We start from the raw sequence: 25,562 nt of genomic DNA on the forward strand, positions 1-25,562 counted from the left end.
ATCACCCAACCTCAACCCAATTGAGGTGGTTTGGATGAGTTGGTCCGCAGAGTGAAGGAATTGCTGTAAACAACTGCTCAGCATATGTGGGAACTCCATCAAGACTGTTGGAAAAGTATTCCAGGTGAAGCTGGTTGAGAGAATGCCAAGAGTGTGCAAAGATGTTGTCACGCCCTGGTCTAAGTAGTTTGTGTTTTTCTTCATGTATTGGGTCAGGCCAGGGTGTGGCATGGAGTTTTTGTATTGTGGTGTGTTTTGTCTTGGGGTTTTGGTGTGTATGTATTTGGGATTGTAGCTAGTGGGGTTATCTAGCAAAGTCTATGGCTGTCTGGAGTGGTTCTCAATCAGAGGCAGGTGCTTATCGTTGTCTCTGATTGGGAACCATATTTAGGCAGCCATATTCTTTGGTTGTATTGTGGGTGATTGTCTTGATGTCTTTGTTTGATGTAAGTTGACACATGTATAGGCTGTTTTCGGGTTTCGTTTATTGTTTTTTGTAGTGTTCGTGTTTAGTCGTGTTTTACGTTTGTTTAAATAAACATGGATCGCAATCGACACGCTGCAGTTTGGTCCGACTCTCCTTCACCACATGAAAACCGTTACAGATGTCAGCAAGGCAATGTTTCGCAGGTACTATTTAATGAAGCTGCCAGTTGAAGAATTGTGGGGCGTCTGTTTCTCAAACTAGACACTAATGCTGCTGCTCCAGTTTCAACTGTTATGCCTTACTATTATTCGACCATGCTGGCCATTTATGAACATCTTGGCCATGTTCTGTTATAATCTCCACCTGGCACAGCCAGAAGAGGACTGGCCACATATGCTCTCTCTAATTCTCTCTTTCTTTCTCCCTCTCGGAGGACCTGAGCCCTAGGACCGTGCCCCAGGACTACCTGACATGATGACTCCTTGCTGTCCCCAGTCCACCTGACTGTGCTGCAGCTCCAGTTTCAACTGTTCTGCCTTATTATTATTTGACCATGCTGGTCATTTATGAACATTTGAACATCTTGGCCATGTTCTGTTATAATCTCCACCCGGTACAGCCAGAAGAGGACTGGCCACCCCACATAGCCTGGTTCCTCTCTAGGTTTCGGCCTTTCTAGGGAGTTTTTCCTAGCCACCGTGCTTTTACACCTGCATTGCTTGCTGTTTGGGGTTTTAGGCTGGGTTTCTGTACAGCACTTTGAGATATCAGCTGATGTACGAAGGGCTATATAAATAAATTTGATTTGATGTGCTTGTCCTCCAGGCTGTGTAAGAGCTATTTGACCAAGAAGAGTGATGCATCAGATGACCTGGCCTCCACAATCACCCGACAGCAACCCAATTGAGGTGGTTTGGGATGAGTCAAACTGCAGAGTGAAGGAATTGCTGTAAACAAGTGCTCAGCATACGTGGGAACTCCTTCAAGACTGTTGAAAAAGCATTCTTCATGAAGCTGGTTGAGAGAATGCCAAGAGTGTGCAAAGCAGTCAGCAAGGCTGCTTTGAAGAATCTCAAATATATTTAGATTTGTTTAACACTTCTTTGGTCACTACATGATTCCATAAGTGTTATTTCTTCATTTTGATGTCTTCACTATTATTCTACAATGTAAAAAAATAAAATAAAAACCTTTTGAATGTCCAAACTTTTGACTGGCACTGCATTTCAACTTTGACATTATGACCAAAAATCTAAATGTAATGCATTTTAAACGCAGGCAATATGTGGACAAAGGGATCTGAAGACGTTAAGCCAAGCCACTGTGTGTGTGTGTACATACATATACATACACACATTTCTCTATAAATAATAAAGAAATGGTATTTGTACAGAGGCTGCGTGGAAGACTTAGGCTGCGTTTCCACAGGCAGCCCAATTGATTTTTTTTTCTCTCCACTAATTGGTCTTTTGACCAATCATGTCAGATCTTTTTCAGAGCTGATCTGATTGGTCAAAAGACCAATTAGTGAAAAAAAGATGGGCTGCCAGTGTTAAATGGAAGTGGTCATAAACTGGTGATTTACTGTGTGTGTGTGTGTGTCCAGCAGATCGTCCGTCTCTAAAACCTGGTATCTTCGAGGACTGCGGGGGCAGACATGTTCCCATCCTCTGGGTCTGACGGGACCTGTCAATCAAAAACAAATCCACCAATCACAGTCCAACTAAAGACTATTCTGATTAAGGTTGCAAAATTCTAATAACTTTCCCAGAATCCCCAGGTTTTCCAGAGATATCAGCTGGAGGATTCTCTGCTTTTTCCCTTCTGATCCCTAGGCATCTTACAACCAGGATTTCTGGAAATTTGGAGAAGTTACCAGAATTTAAAAAATCCTGATGCAAAACAGTATTAGTCTGAAATACAAGTAGACCAACTGTTTGAGTATCCATAGCAACAACAGATAACTAAAAGAACAAAAAACATAACACGCTACATAAATACACACATATGCAGGTACTAGGCACAACACAAGGTTAAAAGATTATCCCATACATCTTATTCAACATACTGTAGGTGAAAATAACCCGTGTCTAATCATGTAATCTGGAGCGTGGAGAGTTTTAGAGGGAAGTGAAAATGGAACAGCGGGATTGAGATGAAGGGTTGAGAGTTACGTTTTTAATTTCCCTCCCAAAAACTTCCTAGCACTTAGATCATCTAAAGTCCATTTTTAGCCAATGGGAGAATTTTTTTAAAGATTTTTTTTTGCACTACAAAGCTTCCAGGAAGTTCCTGGTCAAAAGCGAAAGGTGTTCAGGAGAGTGAATCCCAACTTAAAACTTGGTCATGCACTGATGTCGACTGGGAAAAGCGGAAAGTTAGGATTCACTCCTAAGAGAAGAATGACAGGGAAGCGTGTGGTGATTATTGGTTGGCTGTGCCCCTACCTTGGCCCGTCTGATGTTCGAGCTAAGAGTGTAGGGGTTATAGGGTATATGGGTTAGTGATCAAGCCTGAAGAGAAGCAGAAGGGCAGTCTGGCTTGTCGATTAGAGCCGTGGCCCCGTAGTCCTGCTGCTGACCAGAGAGCTCTCCATCCACCTGGAACAGAGTCTGTTTTTAAAATTCACATCAGGGGTTAATGGAAGTACTATCATGTTATCATCGCGGTCGGGAAGAAAACCTTGCACCATGCAGGGTAGCCTAGTGGTTAGAGCGTTGGACTAGTAACCGGAAGGTTCCAAGTTCAAATCCCCGAGCAGACAAGGTACAATCTGTAGTTCTGCCCCTGAACAGGCAGTTAACCCACTGTTCCTAGGCCGTCATTGAAAATAAGAATTTGTTCTTAACTGACTTGCCTGGTTAAATAAAGGTAAAATAAAATATATATAAGCCAGATTGGCATATCATGTACATGTCCTTATATCAGTCATGAGTCACAAAGAGAATATCTTGTCCTGCTCCTGCATTCATCCCAGTCATCAGCAACAGAGCATTGGGATAGATGCATGTGTGCTCAATAATGATCATTTAATATGGTCAATTTCAGAAAACGTTATATAACATAAACACGCTGTTGACGAGTAGACTATGGTGTAATGGAAGAGTCTGCCTTGTGTGGAAGGTTTTGCGAAGGTTTTAGCCTTGTGTGGAAGGTTTTGCGAAGGTTTTAGCCTTGTGTGGAAGGTTTTGCGAAGGTTTTAGCCTTGTGTGGAAGGTTTTGCCTTGTGTGGAAGGTTTTGCCTTGTGGGGAAGGTTTTTGTCAGTGTCATAACCAACCAGCCATAAAATAAAGCCATATACATTCTGAAATACATTCTGAAAGCCTTCAGGCCCCTTCTCTTTTTCTACATTTTGTTACAGCCTTATTCTAAAATTGATAACTTTCTTTTTTTCCCCTCATCAATCTACACACAATACCAATTAACGACAAAGCGAAAAACAGAAATAACTTGCATACGTATTCATAATCTGTGCTGAGATTTGAAATTGAGCTCAGGTACATCCTGTTTCCATTGATCATCCTTCATGTTTCTACAACTTGTGGTCATTTCAATTGATTGGATATGATTTGGAAAGGTACACACCTGTCTATATAAGGTCCCACAGTTGACAGTGCATATCAGAGCAAAAACCAGGTCATGAGGCCGAAGGAATTGTCCTTAGAGCTCCGAGACAAGATTGTGTCTCATCAGACCATGAGAAATAAGATTCTCTGGTCTGGTGAAACCAAGATTTGGTCTGAATGCCACGCGTCACATCTGGAGGAAACCAGGCACCATTCCTACAGTGGAACATGGGTGGCAGCATCATGCATGGAGACGACTCAGGATCATTTGAAAAATGAACAGAGCAAAGTAGAGAGAGATCTTTGTTGAAAACCTGCTCCAGAGCTCTCAGGACCTCAGACTGGGGCAAAGGTTCACCTTCCAACAGGACAACAATGCCAAGCACACAGCCAAGACAATGCAGGAGTGGCTTCGGGACAAGTCTCTGAATATCCTTGAGTGGCCCAGCCAGAGCCCGGACTTGAACCCGATCAACATCTCTGGACAGACCTGAAAATAACTTTGCAGCGACGCTCCTCATCCAACCTGACAGATCTTGAGAGGATCTGCAGAGAACAATGGGAGAAACTCCCCAAATACAGGTGTGCCAATCTTGTAGCGTCGTAACCAAGAAAACTCCAGGCTGTCATCGCTCGCTGCTGTAAATGTGATATTTCCATTTTTGTAAAGAAAATTCTGCAAACCTGTTAATGCTTTGTCATTATGGGTAGATTGATGAAAAAAATAACTATTTAATCCATTTTAGAATAACGATTTAAAGTAACAAAATGTGGGGGGAGTCAAGGGGTCTGAATACTTTTGGAATGAACTGTGTCACAATAGGTTTAAATATATGTCATGGCAGTGTTATGACCATATTACGACAGTTAGGTCAGCTGTTATGACCGTGTTATAACGTTTTGTCAAGTGTTACCAAAACAAAACATACATTTACAAAACTTCAGAAGTTATTTTGAATTGAGGGGAGTTACTGCTCTCAATAAATGGAAAATGGAGTCACTAAGTTGTCTGAGAGCGACTTGATCTGATCAGGATGTCCTATTTGACGTCAAAACATCTATCAAAGTGGTCAAATTTGACGACTTCTGACTTACTGGAAAAAACGTGCCCCATAGAGATAGTAAGAGGTTATAAACAGACAGAGGAAACAGACAGACACACAGAGGAAACAGACAGACAGACACACACACACACACACACACACACACACACACACACACACACACACACACACACACACACACACACACACACACACACACACACACACACACACACACACACACACACACACACACACACAGAGAAAACATTAAACAGACAGACATGCAACTCAGCATGAGACAAGTAATTCTAGGAGCAACAGCAAAATTGTAAGTGTAAGGTGACTTCCGGAGCAGACTGCACCAGACATGCATAGCTACACAGAAACGGATTTAACACACACACTTCCCCCCTCAACCAGCCCCCCACACTTACAGCTGCCTTGGCTAACTGGTTGGCCTTCTGTCTCTGCAGGTCTGACTTGATGAAGCCTGGAGAGAGAAAAACATTTCTTAAAAAGCGGACATGCATGTTTAGGGTTTACGTAAGACTAGTGAGGTGTGTGCCAGCCATTTTGATGCCTGCAACACACAACCTTTCAGCAGATCCCTCTATACAACAGTTCCTAACTAAATCAATTAAGACCCAGACAACCAGGTGAGGGTGGGATTTCCTAACTAAATCAATTAAGACCCAGACAACCAGGTGATGGTGGGAGTTCCTAACTAAATCAATTAAGACCCAGACAACCAGGTGAGGGTGCGAGTTCCTAACTAAATCAATTAAGACCCAGACATCCAGGTGAGGGTGGGAGTTCCTAACTAAATCAATTAAGACCCAGACAACCAGGTGAGGGTGGGAGTTCCTAACTAAATCATTTAAGACCCAGACAACCAGGTGAGGGTGGGAGTTCCTAACTAAATCATTTAAGACCCAGACAACCAGGTGAGGGTGGGAGTTCCTAACTAAATCAATTAAGACCCAGACAACCAGGTGAGGGTGAAAGTTCCTAACCAATCTGTGGAGTGAAAACCTGCAGACTCCGCTCTCGAGGGAGTTTGATAAGTGGATCAGGTAAATACATAATATGTTTCACTGTGTTGCTTGTCAATTGCATGAAATAATATTCCCAAGAGCAAAGACAGTAAGGTACAGCTTCCACTAGAGGGCACTCAATACAAAAAGAATGTACACCATACTACGATGCGTACGATACATAAATCCTTCAATAAAAAAGCTGGAAGGACTAATTCATAACAGAGGTTTATAACTTTGTTAATATTACAACACAACCTAGTTCATTATCTATACTATGGCTCAGATTGTAAATAATTGGTGGTCATGAGTTGTCAATGTTTAATTTAACTATAGTTTACCTTAAATACTGCCCATGCAGTAACCCTCTGTTGCGGACTCTTAACCCTTCTAGTCATACAATAAATCATTAACAATCATTTAACTTGGGACTTTAGCCCTGGCCAAAAACAACCAGTATGTACTTTCAAGAGGAGTTTAGGGCTCATTGATTTATTACTTCAATTGATTTATAGTTCTCCCCTAAATACTGCCCCTCTGGACTGACCTTTAACCCTTCACATCGTTAACATAATCATCTAGCGCAGTGTTTCTCAAACTGGGTCCTGGGGTCCCCACTGGGTACACGTTTTGGTTTTCGCCCCAGCACTACACATCCGATTCAAATAAAATCAACTAATCATCATTCTTTGATCATTTGAAAATCAGCTGTGTAGTTTAAGGTTAAAATATTTTAAATAAATAAAAATGTGCATCCCTTGGTGTCCAGAGGACCGAGTTTAAGGTCTATTGTCATGTTGGAGAACTTGGACTTCCCTATATGTTCTCCAGTAGTCAGTATGGATGCAGTTAAGGAATTACACAGCAGCTCTCTGGAGTTAACCCTTCAAGGGCCAATCAGTAGCCTCACTTTCCTCTCATGTGGGTGAATGTGGACTTGGACTACAGTAGCCAATGGCACCCTATTCCCTATTGTAGTGCACTACTTTAGACCAGAGCCCTATGGCACCCTATTCCCTATGTAGTGCACTACTTTAGACCAGAGCCCTATGGCACCCTATTCCCTATGTAGTGCACTACTTTAGACCAGAGCCCTATGGCACCCTATTCCCTATTGTAGTGCACTACTTTAGACCAGAGCCCTATGGCACCCTATTCCCTATGTAGTGCACTACTTTAGACCAGAGCACTATGGCACCCTATTCCCTATGTAGTGCACTACTTTAGACCAGAGCCCTATGGCACCCTATTCCCTATGTAGTGCACTACTTTAGACCAGAGCACTATGGCACCCTATTACCTATGTAGTGCACTACTTTAGACCAGAGCCCTATGGCACCCTATTCCCTATGTAGTGCACTACTTTAGACCAGAGCCCTATAGCACCCTATTCCCTATTTAGACCAGAGCCCTATGGCACCCTATTCCCTATGTAGTGCACTACTTTAGACCAGAGCCCTATGGGGCACCCTATTCCCTATGTAGTGCACTACTTTAGACCAGAGCCCTATGGCACTCTATTCCCTATTTAGACCAGAGCCCTATGGCACCCTATTCCCTATGTAGTGCACTACTTTAGACCAGAGCCCTATGGCACCCTATTCCCTATGTAGTGCACTACTTTTGACCACCACCATCAGAAAAAGGTCTTTACCTGTGAGGACCGATCCAATGAAGAGGAAGACGCAGAGGAAGAGGTTTCCTGCCAGCGTCCCGTAGTTATCTATGATCTTCCCCTGGCAGATAGTGAACATGATACCAAACACCTGTGCGTATATATAGAGAGAGAGCGAGAGAGAGAAAGTGAGAGTGAATTATCAATTATCTTTCCTTGACAGATAGTGAAAATGATACCCAACACCTGTCGCGAGAATTGGCCCTCTACACCAGTAGATCCCAAACTGTGGAGAGCACCAAATGTATCACTGCCATACTTAAACTGTTTAACAGTGTTGGGTATAGGCTATTTCCCTGATATCTGGAACCAGGGACGAATAATACCAATTTTACATTAAAAATAACATTTTTAAAAAATACACATTTTACCCAAACAATTATCGTGGCATTTGTGTCAACAGCAACCTGGGGGGAAATATTCAGCGCCCTCATGAACAGCAGATCAACTGCACGTTCTGAGTGACCACAACATCCTGAGCAAAAGTCTAAATTGTATACCAAATTATCAAACCATATTTACATCTTACACACCCTAATTGATAAAACACAAATTCTCGACTTCCAAAAAGCTTATGATTAAATTTGACATGAACTCTTTTGACTGAAATTAAATTTAAAAAGTGGTGTGGGAGGAAAAACATAATCAAATCAATGTACACTAATAACAAATGCAGTCAACATGATGAACATAAGATTTATTTTCCCAAGGGTGAGGAGTACAAATTCAGCCCAAGGGTGAGGAGTACAAATTCAGCTCAAGGGTGAGGAGTACAAATTCAGCTCAAGGGTGAGGAGTACAAATTCAGCCCAAGGGTGAGGAGTACAAATTCAGCTCAAGGGTGAGGAGTACAAATTCAGCCCAAGGGTGAGGAGTACAAATTCAGCTCAAGGGTGAGGAGTACAAATTCAGCCCAAGGGTGAGGAGTACAAATTCAGCTCAAGGGTGAGGAGTACAAATTCAGCTCAAGGGTGAGGAGTACAAATTCAGCTCAAGGGTGAGGAGTACAAATTCAGCTCAAGGGTGAGGAGTACAAATTCAGCTCAAGGGTGAGGAGTACAAATTCAGCTCAAGGGTGAGGAGTACAAATTCAGCTCAAGGGTGAGGAGTACAAATTCAGCTCAAGGGTGAGGAGTACAAATTCAGCTCAAGGGTGAGGAGTACAAATTCAGCTCAAGGGTGAGGAGTACAAATTCAGCTCAAGGGTGAGGAGTACAAATTCAGCTCAAGGGTGAGGAGTACAAATTCAGCTCAAGGGTGAGGAGTACAAATTCAGCTCAAGGGTGAGGAGTACAAATTCAGCTCAAGGGTGAGGAGTACAAATTCAGCTCAAGGGTGAGGAGTACAAATTCAGCTCAAGGGTGAGGAGTACAAATTCAGCTCAAGGGTGAGGAGTACAAATTCAGCTCAAGGGTGAGGAGTACAAATTCAGCTCAAGGGTGAGGAGTACAAATTCAGCTCAAGGGTGAGGAGTACAAATTCAGCTCAAGGGTGAGGAGTACAAATTCAGCTCTCAAGGGTGAGGAGTACAAATTCAGCTCAAGGGTGAGGAGTACAAATTCAGCTCAAGGGTGAGGAGTACAAATTCAGCTCAAGGGTGAGGAGTACAAATTCAGCTCAAGGGTGAGGAGTACAAATTCAGCTCAAGGGTGAGGAGTACAAATTCAGCTCAAGGGTGAGGAGTACAAATTCAGCTCAAGGGTGAGGAGTACAAATTCAGCTCAAGGGTGAGGAGTACAAATTCAGCTCAAGGGTGAGGAGTACAAATTCAGCTCAAGGGTGAGGAGTACAAATTCAGCTCAAGGGTGAGGAGTACAAATTCAGCTCAAGGGTGAGGAGTACAAATTCAGCTCAAGGGTGAGGAGTACAAATTCAGCTCAAGGGTGAGGAGTACAAATTCAGCTCAAGGGTGAGGAGTACAAATTCAGCTCAAGGGTGAGGAGTACAAATTCAGCTCAAGGGTGAGGAGTACAAATTCAGGTCAAGGGTGAGGAGTACAAATTCAGCTCAAGGGTGAGGAGTACAAATTCAGCTCAAGGGTGAGGAGTACAAATTCAGCTCAAGGGTGAGGAGTACAAATTCAGCTCAAGTCTATTTAATATCTAGATAAATGAAATGGCAAGAAAACGCTTGACTAATCAACAGCCCGATCTCACTCTTAACGACACACGCGCTTCCTGTAGTCAGACGACCTGGTGCTGCTGTCCCACACAATAGACGGTTACAACAACCATTAGATCATCTGCTAATAGTTCTGTCAAACCTGGACCCGGACGGTCAAACCTCAACGAGACAAACATTCTAACGTTCCAGAACAAGGTCCAGGTGTCAGGGAAACGGATATACTGGGCTCTACTGATATAGAACACACGTACATTCTGAGGTTCCAGAACAAGGTCCAGATGTCAGGGAAACGGATATACTGGGCTCTACTGATATAGAACACACGTACATTCTGAGGTTCCAGAACAAGGTCCAGGTGTCAGGGAAACAGATATACTGGGCTCTACTGATATAGAACACACGTACATTCTGAGGTTCCAGAACAAGGTCCAGGTGTCAGGGAAACAGATATACTGGGCTCTACTGATATAGAACACACGTACATTCTGAGGTTCCAGAACAAGGTCCAGGTGTCAGGGAAACAGATATACTGGGCTCTACTGATATAGAACACACGTACATTCTGAGGTTCCAGAACAAGGTCCAGGTGTCAGGGAAACAGATATACTGGGCTCTACTGATATAGAACACACGTACATTCTGAGGTTCCAGAACAAGGTCCAGGTGTCAGGGAAACGGATATACTGGGCTCTACTGATATAGAACACACGTACATTCTGAGGTTCCAGAACAAGGTCCAGGTGTCAGGGAAACAGATATACTGGGCTCTACTGATATAGAACACACGTACATTCTGAGGTTCCAGAACAAGGTCCAGGTGTCAGGGAAACAGATATACTGGGCTCTACTGATATAGAACACACGTACATTCTGAGGTTCCAGAACAAGGTCCAGGTGTCAGGGAAACAGATATACTGGGCTCTACTGATATAGAACACACGTACATTCTGAGGTTCCAGAACAAGGTCCAGATGTCATGGAAACGGATATACTGGGCTCTACTGATATAGAACACACGTACGCATAACGGGACAAAACATGACGAGCCACAGGGAACGTCAACCGAATGTCAACCTAGCAGCGCGTACAGGGAACGTTCCAGACCAAGCAGGTGTCAGGGAACGATCAACCTAGCAGCGCCACAGGGAATCGACCTAGCAGCGCCACAGGGTTCCGACCAGCAGCGCCACAGGGAACGTCAACCTAGCAGCGCCACAGGGAACGTCAACCTAGCAGAGCCACAGGGAACGTCAACCTAGCAGAGCCACAGGGAACGTCAACCTAGCAGCGCCACAGGGAACTCAACCTAGCAGAGCCACAGGAACGTACATTCTGCAGAGCCAGAACGAACGTCGGTGCAGCGCCACAGGGAACTCGACCTAGCAGAGCCAGCAGAGCCACAGGGAACGTCCAGGTGCAGCGAAAGGAACGTCGACCTAGCAGAGCCACAGGGAATTCGACCCAGCAGAGCCACAGGGAACGTCGACCTAGCAGAGCCACAGGGAACGTCGACCAGCAGCGCCATTCTGGGAACGTCGACCTAGCAGAGCCACAGGGAACGTCGACCTAGCAGAGCCACAGGGAACGTCAACCTAGCAGCGCCACAGGGAACGTCAACCTAGCAGCGCCACAGGGAACGTCAACCTAGCAGCGCCACAGGGAACGTCAACCAAGGTCCAGGTGTCAGGGAACGATCAACTAGCAGAGCCACAGGGAACGTCAACCTAGCAGCGCCACAGGGAACGTCAACCTAGCAGCGCCACAGGGAACGATCAACCTAGCAGCGCCACAGGGAACGTCAACCTAGCAGCGCCCAGGGAACGTCAACCTAGCAGCGCCACAGGGAACGATCAACCTAGCAGCGCCACAGGGAACGTCAACCTAGCAGAGCCACAGGGAACGTCGACCTAGCAGAGCCACAGGGAACGTCAACCTAGCAGCGCCACAGGGAACGTCAACCTAGCAGCGCCACAGGGAACGTCAACCTAGCAGCGCCACAGGGAACGTCGACCTAGCAGAGCCACAGGGAACGTCGACCTAGCAGAGCCACAGGGAACGTCAACCTAGCAGCGCCACAGGGAACGTCAACCTAGCAGCGCCACAGGGAACGTCGACCTAGCAGAGCCACAGGGAACGTCAACCTAGAACGTCAACCTAGCAGAGCCACAGGGAACGTCGACCTAGCAGCGCCACAGGGAACGTCAACCTAGCAGCGCCACAGGGAACGTCAACCTAGCAGCGCCACAGGGAACGTCGACCTAGCAGAGCCACAGGGAACGTCGACCTAGCAGAGCCACAGGGAACGTTGACCTAGTGTGGGGTCCACTATATGGCAGTGGAGTGTGAGGTCCACTATGTGGCAGTGTGGTGTCCACTATGTGGCAGTGTGGGGTCCACTATATGGCAGTGTGGGGTCCACTATATGGCAGTGTGGGGTCCACTATATGGCAGTGTGGGGTCCACTATATGGCAGTGTGGGGTCCACTATATGGCAGTGGAGTGTGAGGTCCACTATGTGGCAGTGTGAGGTCCACTATATGGCAGTGAAGTGTGGGGTCCACTATATGGCAGTGAAGTGTGGGGTCCACTATATGGCAGTGTGGGGTCCACTATGTGGCAGTGTGAGGTCCACTATATGGCAGTGAAGTGTGGGGTCCACTATATGGCAGTGTGGGGTCCACTATATGGCAGTGTGGGGTCCACTATATGGCAGTGTGAGGTCCACTATGTGGCAGTGTGAGGTCCACTATATGGCAGTGAAGTGTGGGGTCCACTATATGGCAGTGAAGTGTGGGGTCCACTATATGGCAGTGAAGTGTGGGGTCCACTATATGGCAGTGTGGGGTCCACTATATGGCAGTGTGGGGTCCACTATATGGCAGTGTGGGGTCCACTATATGGCAGTGTGGGGTCCACAATGTGGCAGTGTGGGGTCCACTATATGGCAGTGTGGGGTCCACTATGTGGAAGTGTGGGGTCCACTATATGGCAGTGAAGTGTGGGGTCCACTATATGGCAGTGTGGGGTCCACTATATGGCAGTATGGGGTCCACTATGTGGCAGTGAAGTGTGGGGTCCACTATATGGCAGTGTGGGGTCCACTATATGGCAGTGTGGGGTCCACTATATGGCAGTGAAGTGTGGGGTCCACTATATGGCAGTGTGGGGTCCACTATATGGCAGTGAAGTGTGGGGTCCACTATATGGCAGTGAAGTGTGGGGTCCACTATGTGGCAGTGAAGTGTGGGGTCCACTATATGGCAGTGTGGGGTCCACTATGTGGCAGTGAAGTGTGGGGTCCACTATGTGGCAGTGAAGTGTGGGGTCCACTATATGGCAGTGAAGTGTGGGGTCCACTATGTGGCAGTGAAGTGTGGGGTCCACTATGTGGCAGTGAAGTGTGGGGTCCACTATATGGCAGTGAAGTGTGGGGTCCACTATATGGCAGTGAAGTGTGGGGTCCACTATATGGCAGTGTGGGGTCCACTATATGGCAGTGTGGGTCCACTATATGGCAGTGTGGGGTCCACTATATGGCAGTGTGGGGTCCACTATATGGCAGTGAAGTGTGGGGTCCACTATATGGCAGTGAAGTGTGGGGTCCACTATGTGGCAGTGAAGTGTGGGGTCCACTATGTGGCAGTGAAGTGTGGGGTCCACTATATGGCAGTGAAGTGTGGGGTCCACTATGTGGCAGTGAAGTGTGGGGTCCACTATGTGGCAGTGAAGTGTGGGGTCCACTATATGGCAGTGTGGGGGTCCACTATATGGCAGTGAAGTGTGGGGTCCACATGGCAGTGAAGTGTGGGGTCCACTATATGGCAGTGTGGGGTCCACATGGCAGTGTGGGTCCACTATATGGCAGTGTGGGGTCCACTATATGGCAGTGTGGGGTCCACTATATGGCAGTGAAGTGTGGGGTCACTATATGGCAGTGAAGGTGTGGGGTCCACTATGTGGCAGTGCCAAGTGTGGGGTCCACTATGTGGCAGTGAAGTGTGGGGTCCACTATATGGCAGTGTGGGGTCCACTATATGGCAGTGAAGTGTGGGGTCCACTATGTGGCAGTGAAGTGTGGGGTCCACTAGATGGCAGTGTGGGGTCCACTATATGGCAGTGAAGTGTGGGGTCCACTATATGGCAGTGTGGGGTCCACTATATGGCAGTGAAGTGTGGGGTCCACTATATGGCAGTGAAGTGTGGGGTCCACTATGTGGCAGTGAAGTGTGGGGTCCACTATATGGCAGTGTGGGGTCCACTATATGGCAGTGAAGTGTGGGGTCCACTATATGGCAGTGTGGGGTCCACTATATGGCAGTGGAGTGTGAGGTCCACTATGTGGCAGTGTGAGGTCCACTATATGGCAGTGAAGTGTGGGGTCCACTATATGGCAGTGAAGTGTGGGGTCCACTATATGGCAGTGTGGGGTCCACTATGTGGCAGTGTGAGGTCCACTATATGGCAGTGAAGTGTGGGGTCCACTATATGGCAGTGTGGGGTCCACTATATGGCAGTGTGGGGTCCACTATATGGCAGTGTGAGGTCCACTATGTGGCAGTGTGAGGTCCACTATGTGGCAGTGAAGTGTGGGGTCCACTATATGGCAGTGAAGTGTGGGGTCCACTATATGGCAGTGTGGGGTCCACTATATGGCAGTGTGGGGTCCACTATATGGCAGTGTGGGGTCCACTATATGGCAGTGTGGGGTCCACTATATGGCAGTGTGGGGTCCACAATGTGGCAGTGTGGGGTCCACTATATGGCAGTGTGGGGTCCACTATGTGGAAGTGTGGGGTCCACTATATGGCAGTGAAGTGTGGGGTCCACTATATGGCAGTGTGGGGTCCACTATATGGCAGTGTGGGGTCCACTATATGGCAGTGAAGTGTGGGGTCCACTATATGGCAGTGTGGGGTCCACTATATGGCAGTGTGGGGTCCACTATATGGCAGTGAAGTGTGGGGTCCACTATATGGCAGTGTGGGGTCCACTATATGGCAGTGAAGTGTGGGGTCCACTATATGGCAGTGAAGTGTGGGGTCCACTATGTGGCAGTGAAGTGTGGGGTCCACTATATGGCAGTGTGGGTCCACTATATGGCAGTGTGGGGTCCACTATGTGGCAGTGAAGTGTGGGGTCCACTATATGGCAGTGAAGTGTGGGGTCCACTATGTGGCAGTGAAGTGTGGGGTCCACTATGTGGCAGTGAAGTGTGGGGTCCACTATATGGCAGTGAAGTGTGGGGTCCACTATATGGCAGTGAAGTGTGGGGTCCACTATATGGCAGTGAAGTGTGGGGTCCACTATATGGCAGTGTGGGGTCCACTATATGGCAGTGTGGGGTCCACTATATGGCAGTGTGGGGTCCACTATATGGCAGTGTGGGGTCCACTATATGGCAGTGTGGGGTCCACTATATGGCAGTGAAGTGTGGGGTCCACTATGTGGCAGTGAAGTGTGGGGTCCACTATGTGGCAGTGAAGTGTGGGGTCCACTATATGGCAGTGTGGGGTCCACTATATGGCAGTGAAGTGTGGGGTCCACTATGTGGCAGTGAAGTGTGGGGTCCACTATATGGCAGTGTGGGGTCCACTATATGGCAGTGAAGTGTGGGGTCCACTATATGGCAGTGTGGGGTCCACTATATGGCAGTGAAGTGTGGGGTCCACTATATGGCAGTGAAGTGTGGGGTCCACTATATGGCAGTGTGGGGTCCACTATATGGCAGTGTGGGGTCCACTATATGGCAGTGTGGGGTCCACTATGTGGCAGTGTGGGGTCCACTATGTGGCAGTGAAGTGTGGGGTCCACTATATGGCAGTGTGGGGTCCACTATATGGCAGTGAAGTGTGGGGTCCACTATATGGCAGTGAAGTGTGGGGTCCACTATATGGCAGTGAAGTGTGGGGTCCACTATATGGCAGTGTGGGGTCCACTATATGGCAGTGTGGGTCCACTATATGGCAGTGTGGGGTCCACTATATGGCAGTGAAGTGTGGGGTCCACTCTATGGCAGTGAAGTGTGGGGTCCACTATGTGGCAGTGAAGTGTGGGGTCCACTATATGGCAGTGTGGGGTCCACTATATGGCAGTGTGGGGTCCACTATATGGAAGTGTGGGGTCCACTATATGGCAGTGTGGGGTCCACTATATGGCAGTGAAGTGTGGGGTCCACTATGTGGCAGTGAAGTGTGGGGTTCACTATATGGCAGTGTGGGGTCCACTATATGGCAGTGTGGGGTCCACTATATGGAAGTGTGGGGTCCACTATATGGCAGTGTGGGGTCCACTATATGGCAGTGAAGTGTGGGGTCCACTATATGGCAGTGTGGGGTCCACTATATGGCAGTGTGGGGTGTGAAGTGTGGGGTCCACTATATGGCAGTGAAGTGTGGGGTCCACTATATGGCAGTGAAGTGTGGGGTCCACTATATGGCAGTGTGGGGTCCACTATATGGCAGTGTGGGGTCCACTATATGGCAGTGTGGGGTCCACTATATGGCAGTGTGGGGTCCACTATATGGCAGTGAAGTGTGGGGTCCACTCTATGGCAGTGAAGTGTGGGGTCCACTATATGGCAGTGAAGTGTGGGGTCCACTATATGGCAGTGAAGTGTGGGGTCCACTATATGGCAGTGTGGGGTCCACTATATGGCAGTGTGGGGTCCACTATATGGCAGTGTGGGGTCCACTATATGGCAGTGAAGTGTGGGGTCCACTATATGGCAGTGTGGGGTCCACTATATGGCAGTGTGGGGTCCACTATATGGCAGTGAAGTGTGGGGTCCACTATATGGCAGTGTGGGGTCCACTATATGGCAGTGTGGGGTCCACTATATGGCAGTGTGGGGTCCACTATATGGCAGTGTGGGGTCCACTATATGGAAGTGTGGGGTCCACTATATGGCAGTGTGGGGTCCACTATATGGCAGTGTGGGGTCCACTATATGGCAGTGTGGGGTCCACTATATGGCAGTGTGGGGTCCACTATATGGCAGTGTGGGGTCCACTATATGGGTGGGGTCCACTATATGGCAGTGTGGGGTCCACTATATGGCAGTGTGGGGTCCACTATATGGCAGTGTGGGGTCCACTATATGGCAGTGTGGGGTCCACTATATGGCAGTGTGGGGTCCACTATATGGCAGTGTGGGGTCCACTATATGGCAGTGTGGGGTCTACTTACTAAGCAATAATGACAAATGGGACAAACACCCAAATGAACCCTGCAAGAGGTGCTTCCCCGGAGGACAGAGACACTCCAAACAACGTATGCAGAGTAGAATGACAATTCCCTTAATATCCAAAAAAAGAGCCACCAAATTGTATAATCTTTACAAACTACTGACCCCCACTCCTACAATTGAAACGAAGTCCTCAAAATGTCAAGAGGTGACCATAGAGAAGAATCATCTGGTTCTGAGGCTTAGTTCACTAACCGCTACCAATCCAACAAAACCACAGGACAGCACTCAAATATCACCTATTGGAAAGACACCACAAAAAACAATTAAGTAAACTTCAATGCTATTTGTCTCTAAACAGACAGTACATGGTGGCATACTATCTGACCACCGTGACTGATAGAAAACACAGAAACAATGACAAAATGTACAGACTCATTGACCACAACCTGGCCATAGAAACCATCACAGACAGATCTGACAACCCAGAGAGGACAGCCTGGCCATAGAAACCATCACAGACAGATCTGACCACCCAGAGAGGACAGGTTGTGCTCACTCTAACCCTCAGAGGTCCTGACAGAGATGTACTTTCTCCTACAATGACAGAACGATGCAGAGTTAGAGGCAATTTTCTTTGCTAAAATGTACAAAAATGTTGAAACTAAAAACAGAAAAGGATAAAAATCTATTTAGAGAAAACACCTTTGTGCAAAATATGTAGCTTCCTGCCACACCCGTAGGGACAGCCAGTGGGACAACCAACCAGACCATTGCTACCCGTGTCCATTTCATCATTGTCCTCATCCATGTCTTACTGTAGGGTCCTGTTAAATTGTTACTACTCACTTAGTATTATCTTTCTTACTATTATCATCCATCCGTCATCACTGATTTGATACATGTCTATATGTAAAAGCTTTGGCAATGTATGTGCTTAAGAGGTACAGAGGCCGAGACAGAGAGCGAGACAGAGAGCGAGACAGAGAGCGAGACAAAGACAGAGACAGAGAGCGAGACAGAGAGCGAGACAGAGAGCACGAGACCGAGAGCACGAGACCGAGACAGAGACCGAGACAAAGACAGAGACAGAGAGCGAGACAGAGAGCGAGACAGAGAGCAAGACAGAGAGCAAGACAGAGAGCGAGACAGAGAGCGAGACAGAGAGCAAGACAGAGAGCAAGACAGAGAGCACGAGACCGAGACAGAGACAGAGAAAGCGACAGAGCGAGAGAAAGCGACAGAGCGAGAAAACGAAAGAGAGAAGTTCGTGATTAAATATTTGTTTAATAATATAATATATTTGTCTAATATTGAGTTAATACAAACTCAATAGGAACAACCAGAACCAAGCTCGCCATCTTTATTTGGGGGATTCGTGTGTATCGTGTTGTATTGTTTGGTATTACTGCACTGTTGGAGCTATAAGGAAACATACATGTAGCTCTGAGTCTATTTTTATCCAACACTCCCCTTCCAACCTGACATAGCTTGAGAGGATCTGCAGAGAACAATGGGAGAAACTCCCCAAATACAGGTGTGCCAAGCTTGTAGCGTCGTAACCAAGAAGACTCCAGGCTGTAATCGCTGCCGAAGGTGCTTCAACAAAGTACTGAGTAAAAGGTGTGAATACTTATGTAAATGTGGTATTTCAGTTTAAAATATAAATTAGCTAACTTTTTTTAATTTTTTTATTAAAAAACATGTGCTTTGTCATTATGGGATATTGTTTGTAGATTGATGAAGAAAAAAATTATAATAATCCATTTTAGAATAAGACTAACATAAAAAAAAGCAGCCTCAAGGTGGGGGGGGGGGGGTGTTCACCTGTGCAGAGCAGTTAAGCAGGCCTGAAGAGGTTCCTTCACACTCGGGGTAGGTCAGCTCCACTCCAAACTCAAAGCCCAGGGGCAGGTAGCCTGTCATGAAGAACCTACACACACACACACACACACCTTATAATAACGCGCTATATAGACAGATGTAAATATTATAACACTTAGAGCTTTATGTACAGTACCAGTCAAAAGTTGACACACCCACTCATTCAAGGGTTTTTCTTAATTTGTACTATTTTCTACATTTTAGAATAATAGTGAAGACATCAACACCATGAAATAACACATTTGGAATCATGTAACCAAACAAAAGTGTTAAACGAATCCAAATATATTGAGTTTACCAGGTCTGAAGTTCAAATGTTCCAGGTTACATAGTGACTCACTACTGTAATGGTCCAGGTTACAAAGTGGCTCAGTGACTCACTACTGTAATGGTCCAGGTTACAAAGTGACTCACTACTGTAATGGTCCAGGTTACATAGTGACTCACTACTGTAATGGTCCAGGTTACATAGTGACTCACTACTGTAATGGTCCAGGTTACATAGTGACTCACTACTGTAATGGTCCAGGTTACAAAGTGACTCACTACTGTAATGGTCCAGGTTACAAAGTGACTCACTACTGTAATGGTCCAGGTTACAGAGTGACTCACTACTGTAATGGTCCAGGTTACAGAGTGACTCACTACTGTAATGGTCCAGGTTACATAGTGACTCACTACTGTAATGGTCCAGGTTACATAGTGACTCACTACTGTAATGGTCCAGGTTACATAGTGACTCACTACTGTAATGGTCCAGGTTACATAGTGACTCACTACTGTAATGGTCCAGGTTACATAGTGACTCACTACTGTAATGGTCCAGGTTACATAGTGACTCACTACTGTAATGGTCCAGGTTACAAAGTGACTCACTACTGTAATGGTCCAGGTTACAAAGTGACTCACTACTGTAATGGTCCAGGTTACATAGTGACTCACTACTGTAATGGTCCAGGTTACATAGTGACTCACTACTGTAATGGTCCAGGTTACATAGTGACTCACTACTGTAATGGTCCAGGTTACATAGTGACTCACTACTGTAATGGTCCAGGTTACATAGTGACTCACTACTGTAATGGTCCAGGTTACAAAGTGACTCACTACTGTAATGGTCCAGGTTACATAGTGACTCACTACTGTAATGGTCCAGGTTACATAGTGACTCACTACTGTAATGGTCCAGGTTACATAGTGACTCACTACTGTAATGGTCCAGGTTACATAGTGACTCACTACTGTAATGGTCCAGGTTACATAGTGACTCAGTGACTCACTACTGTAATGGTCCAGGTTACATAGTGACTCACTACTGTAATGGTCCAGGTTACAAAGTGACTCACTACTGTAATGGTCCAGGTTACAGAGTGACTCACTACTGTAATGGTCCAGGTTACAAAGTGACTCACTACTGTAATGGTCCAGGTTACAGAGTGACTCACTACTGTAATGGTCCAGGTTACATAGTGACTCACTACTGTAATGGTCCAGGTTAAAGTGACTCACTACTGTAATGGTCCAGGTTACAGAGTGACTCACTACTGTAACGGTCCAGGTTACAGAGTGACTCACTACTGTAACGGTCCAGGTTACAGAGTGACTCAGTGACTCACTACTGTAATGGTCCAGGTTACAAAGTGACTCACTACTTTAATGGTCCAGGTTACATAGTGACTCACTACTGTAATGGTCCAGGTTACAGAGTGACTCACTACTGTAATGGTCCAGGTTACATAGTGACTCACTACTGTAATGGTCCAGGTTACATAGTGACTCACTACTGTAATGGTCCAGGTTACATAGTGACTCACTACTGTAATGGTCCAGGTTACATAGTGACTCACTACTGTAATGGTCCAGGTTACAAAGTGACTCACTACTGTAATGGTCCAGGTTACATAGTGACTCACTACTGTAATGGTCCAGGTTACATAGTGACTCACTACTGTAATGGTCCAGGTTACATAGTGACTCACTACTGTAATGGTCCAGGTTACATAGTGACTCACTACTGTAATGGTCCAGGTTACATAGTGACTCACTACTGTAATGGTCCAGGTTACATAGTGACTCACTACTGTAATGGTCCAGGTTACAAAGTGACTCACTACTGTAATGGTCCAGGTTACAAAGTGACTCACTACTGTAATGGTCCAGGTTACATAGTGACTCACTACTGTAATGGTCCAGGTTACATAGTGACTCACTACTGTAATGGTCCAGGTTACATAGTGACTCACTACTGTAATGGTCCAGGTTACATAGTGACTCACTACTGTAATGGTCCAGGTTACATAGTGACTCACTACTGTAATGGTCCAGGTTACAAAGTGACTCACTACTGTAATGGTCCAGGTTACATAGTGACTCACTACTGTAATGGTCCAGGTTACATAGTGACTCACTACTGTAATGGTCCAGGTTACATAGTGACTCACTACTGTAATGGTCCAGGTTACATAGTGACTCACTACTGTAATGGTCCAGGTTACATAGTGACTCACTACTGTAATGGTCCAGGTTACAAAGTGACTCACTACTGTAATGGTCCAGGTTACAAAGTGACTCACTACTGTAATGGTCCAGGTTACAGAGTGACTCACTACTGTAATGGTCCAGGTTACAAAGTGACTCACTACTGTAATGGTCCAGGTTACAAAGTGGCTCACTACTGTAATGGTCCAGGTTACAGAGTGACTCACTACTGTAATGGTCCAGGTTACAAAGTGACTCACTACTGTAATGGTCCAGGTTACAGAGTGACTCACTACTGTAATGGTCCAGGTTACAGAGTGACTCACTACTGTAATGGTCCAGGTTACAAAGTGACTCACTACTGTAATGGTCCAGGTTACAAAGTGACTCACTACTGTAATGGTCCAGGTTACAGAGTGACTCACTACTGTAATGGTCCAGGTTACATAGTGACTCACTACTGTAATGGTCCAGGTTACAAAGTGACTCACTACTGTAATAGTCCAGGTTACAGAGTGACTCACTACTGTAACGGTCCAGGTTACAGAGTGACTCAGTGACTCACTACTGTAATGGTCCAGGTTACAAAGTGACTCACTACTTTAATGGTCCAGGTTACATAGTGACTCACTACTTTAATGGTCCAGGTTACATAGTGACTCACTACTGTAATGGTCCAGGTTACATAGTGACTCACTACTGTAATGGTCCAGGTTACATAGTGGCTCAGTGACTCACTACTGTAATGGTCCAGGTTACATAGTGACTCAGTGACTCACTACTGTAATGGTCCAGGTTACATAGTGACTCAGTGACTCACTACTGTAATGGTCCATGTTACATAGTGACTCAGTGACTCACTACTGTAATGGTCCAGGTTACAAAGTGACTCAGTGACTCACTACTGTAATGGTCCAGGTTACAAAATGGCTCAGTGACTCACTACTGTAACGGTACAGGTTACAAAGTGGCTCAGTGACTCACTACTGTAATGGTCCAGGTTACAAAGTGGCTCAGTGACTCACTACTGTAATGGTCCAGGTTACATAGTGACTCACTACTGTAATGGTCCAGGTTACATAGTGACTCACTACTGTAATGGTCCAGGTTACATAGTGACTCACTACTGTAATGGTCCAGGTAACATAGTGACTCACTACTGTAATGGTCCAGGTTACATAGTGACTCAGTGACTCACTACTGTAATGGTCCAGGTTACATAGTGACTCAGTGACTCACTACTGTAATGGTCCAGGTTACATAGTGACTCAGTGACTCACTACTGTAATGGTCCAGGTTACATAGTGACTCAGTGACTCACTACTGTAATGGTCCAGGTTACATAGTGACTCAGTGACTCACTACTGTAATGGTCCAGGTTACATAGTGACTCAGTGACTCACTACTGTAATGGTCCAGGTTACAAAGTGGCTCAGTGACTCACTACTGTAATGGTCCAGGTTACAAAGTGGTTCGGTGACTCATTACTGTAATGGTCCAGGTTACAAAGTGGCTCAAGTGCCTCGTGTTTGCATCTCAATGTGAAAAAAACTGTTTGCATGTTCTTCACAAAGAGGACAACAGATGCTACTGAGCCATATGTCTGTGTCAGGGGAGAAGCTCCAGGTGGTACCTGATTTTAAGTACCGTGGCATCATAATTGATTCCAACCTCTTAAAAAGCATGTGAAAAAGGTCATTCAGATAACCAAATTCAACCTAGCTAATTTCCGATTTATACGAAATTTTTTGACTACAGAGGTAGCAAAACTGTACTTCAAATCTATGATACTCCCCCACTTAACATACTGCTTGACTAGTTGGGCCCAAGCTTGCTGTACAACATTAAGACCTATTCAGTCTGTCTACAAACAGGATCTCAAAGTGCTTGATAGGAAGCCCAATAGCAATCACTGTTACATCCTCAGAAAGCATGAGCTCCTGAGTTGGGAAAATCTTGTGCAATACACCAACGCATGTCTTCTATTCAAGATCCTAAATGGCCTCGCTCCCCCTCCACTCAGTATTTTTGTTAAACAGAAAACCCAAACATATGGCAGCAGATCCACAAGGTCTGCCATGAGAGGTGACTGTATAGTTCCCCTAAGGAAAAGCACCTTTAGTAAATCTGCATTCTCTGTGAGAGCTTCCCATGTCTGGAATACACTGCCATCAGACACACATAACTGCACCACCTATCACACTTTCACAAAATGCTTGAAGACCTGGCTAAAGGTCAATCAGATTTGTGATCATGGTCCCTAGCTGTGTGTTGCCGCTTTCCATGTTGTCTGTTGTCTGTAGCTTGTGAGGTGTGGAAACACTTACTTGTATTAATTTTGTCTTGCGGCTTTTTGTTCTGTGTTACTCTGTCTGTGTCTTGTTTGTCCCATGTTGCTCACTGCTCAATGATTGTCTATATTGTAATTGTTTTTAATATGCTGCCCAGGGACTGCGGTTGAAAATTAGCCGGCTGGCTAAAACTGGCATTTACTGAAACGTTGATTAATGTGCACTGTCCCTGTAAAAATAAAATTAACTCTGAAGAATCTAAAAAATATAAAATATATTTAGATTCTTCAAAGTAGCCACCCTTTGCCTTGATGACAGCTTTGCACACTCTTGGCATTCTCTCAACCAGCTTCACCTGGACTGCTTTTCCAACAGTCTTGAAGGAGTTCCCACATATGCTGAGCACTTGAGGCTGCTTTTCCTTCACTTCACCATCCAACTCATCCCAAACTAAAGGGTGGCTACTTTAAAGAATCTCAAATATATTTGGATTTGTTTAACACTTTATTGGTTACTACATGATTCCATAGTTTTGATGTCTTCACTATTACTCTACAATGTAGAACATAAAGAAACGTTTGACTGGTAATTTATGTATACACAGAGATCCTATTTTTTGGTATTTAGAATTCATATTTTCCTGACCAAGATGTCAGATGTTTCAGTCCTGTTGCTAGGATGCTAATGTCCACTCTTGTGTTCTATTTAATTCAGTGGTTGTCACACAGATTCAACAAGGAGACACACGTCACAGAAATGCAATAGAACAGGACAAAATGACTGGGGAACACCTCAATCATTATCAGAATAGCCTGGGTTGACAGACAGCTTTAGCACTTCATAAATTAATACTTTCTACTCTGTCGCAAGTCGCTGTACATTCATAGCTAAATATCATAATGACAAGTCTTGCCCCTCTCCTGCATAATTTATAGAACAGGGGTTACGAGAGAGAGAGAGAGAACGAGAGAACGAGAGAGAGAGAGAGAGAGAGAGAGAGAGAGAGAGAGAGGGGGGGGGTTAAGAGATTTTATATTTATTCAGGGGAACCCATTGAGACCAGGGGTTCAGAGCGTTGGGCCATGGTTAGAGCGTTGGGCCATGTCTTTCAGCTAGTTCGAATCCCCGAGCTGACAAGGTAAACATCTGTCGTTCTGCCCCTGAACAAGGCAGTTAACCCACTGTTCCGAGGCCGTCATTGTAAATAATCAGTTGAGTTAAATTTAGCAGAGACAGAAAGAGAGACAGAGAGAGAGAGACAGAGAGAGAGACAGAGAGAGAGACAGAGAGAGAGAGAGACAGAGAGAGAGACAGAGAGATGTCTTACCCCAGAGCTCCAGCGGTGAGGAAGACTACCCAGAGATGACCCAGACTGAGGGTGAAGGCGTAGACCAACATCCCTACGAAGGACATGAGGTAGACCGTCAGGGTCGTCTGTCTGAAAGACACAATCAATTCATCAAATCAGTCATGGTCTGGGAAACACAGAGACATTACACACAAATCACAGAACACACCGATATCCTAGAGACAAATCAAATTCATGCTGACTTTTTATTTCACCTTTATTTAACCAGGTAGGCTAGTTGAGAACACCTTTATTTAACCAGGTAGGCTAGTTGAGAACACCTTTATTTAACCAGGTAGGCTAGTTGAGAACACCTTTATTTAACCAGGTAGGCTAGTTGAGAACACCTTTATTTAACCAGGTAGGCTAGTTGAGAACACCTTTATTTAACCAGGTAGGCTAGTTGAGAACACCTTTATTTAACCAGGTAGGCTAGTTGAGAACACCGTTATTTAAACCAGTTAGGCTAGTTGAGAACACCGTTATTTAACCAGGTAGGCTAGTT

The 25,562-nt window shown here is 45.7% G+C and overlaps 1 protein-coding gene across 3 annotated transcripts in view; it reads right to left on the reverse strand.

Annotated features, from left to right (window-relative positions):
* Nucleotides 1–1,567: 1,567 nt before the first annotated feature.
* Nucleotides 1,568–25,562, reverse strand: part of flvcr2b (FLVCR heme transporter 2b) — a 60,330-nt gene continuing 36,335 nt past the window's right edge. The window contains exons 6-11 of one of the 3 annotated variants that reach the window (XM_046299076.1): nt 25,037–25,147; nt 18,884–18,989; nt 7,729–7,840; nt 5,475–5,530; nt 2,875–3,027; nt 1,568–2,113 (exon numbers count right to left, since the gene is read on the reverse strand). In XM_046299076.1, the coding sequence (XP_046155032.1) occupies nt 2,935–3,027; nt 5,475–5,530; nt 7,729–7,840; nt 18,884–18,989; nt 25,037–25,147 (478 nt within the window). In that variant the 3' untranslated portion in view covers nt 1,568–2,113; nt 2,875–2,934. Of the gene's footprint in view, nt 2,114–2,874; nt 3,028–4,508; nt 5,089–5,474; nt 5,531–7,728; nt 7,841–18,883; nt 18,990–25,036; nt 25,148–25,562 lie in introns of those variants that run through there. The other 2 variants (XM_046299077.1, XM_046299078.1) reach the window with 2 other exon arrangements.

Source organism: Oncorhynchus gorbuscha, linkage group LG14, assembly GCF_021184085.1.
Source record: "Oncorhynchus gorbuscha isolate QuinsamMale2020 ecotype Even-year linkage group LG14, OgorEven_v1.0, whole genome shotgun sequence".
Taxonomy (NCBI): domain Eukaryota; kingdom Metazoa; phylum Chordata; class Actinopteri; order Salmoniformes; family Salmonidae; genus Oncorhynchus; species Oncorhynchus gorbuscha.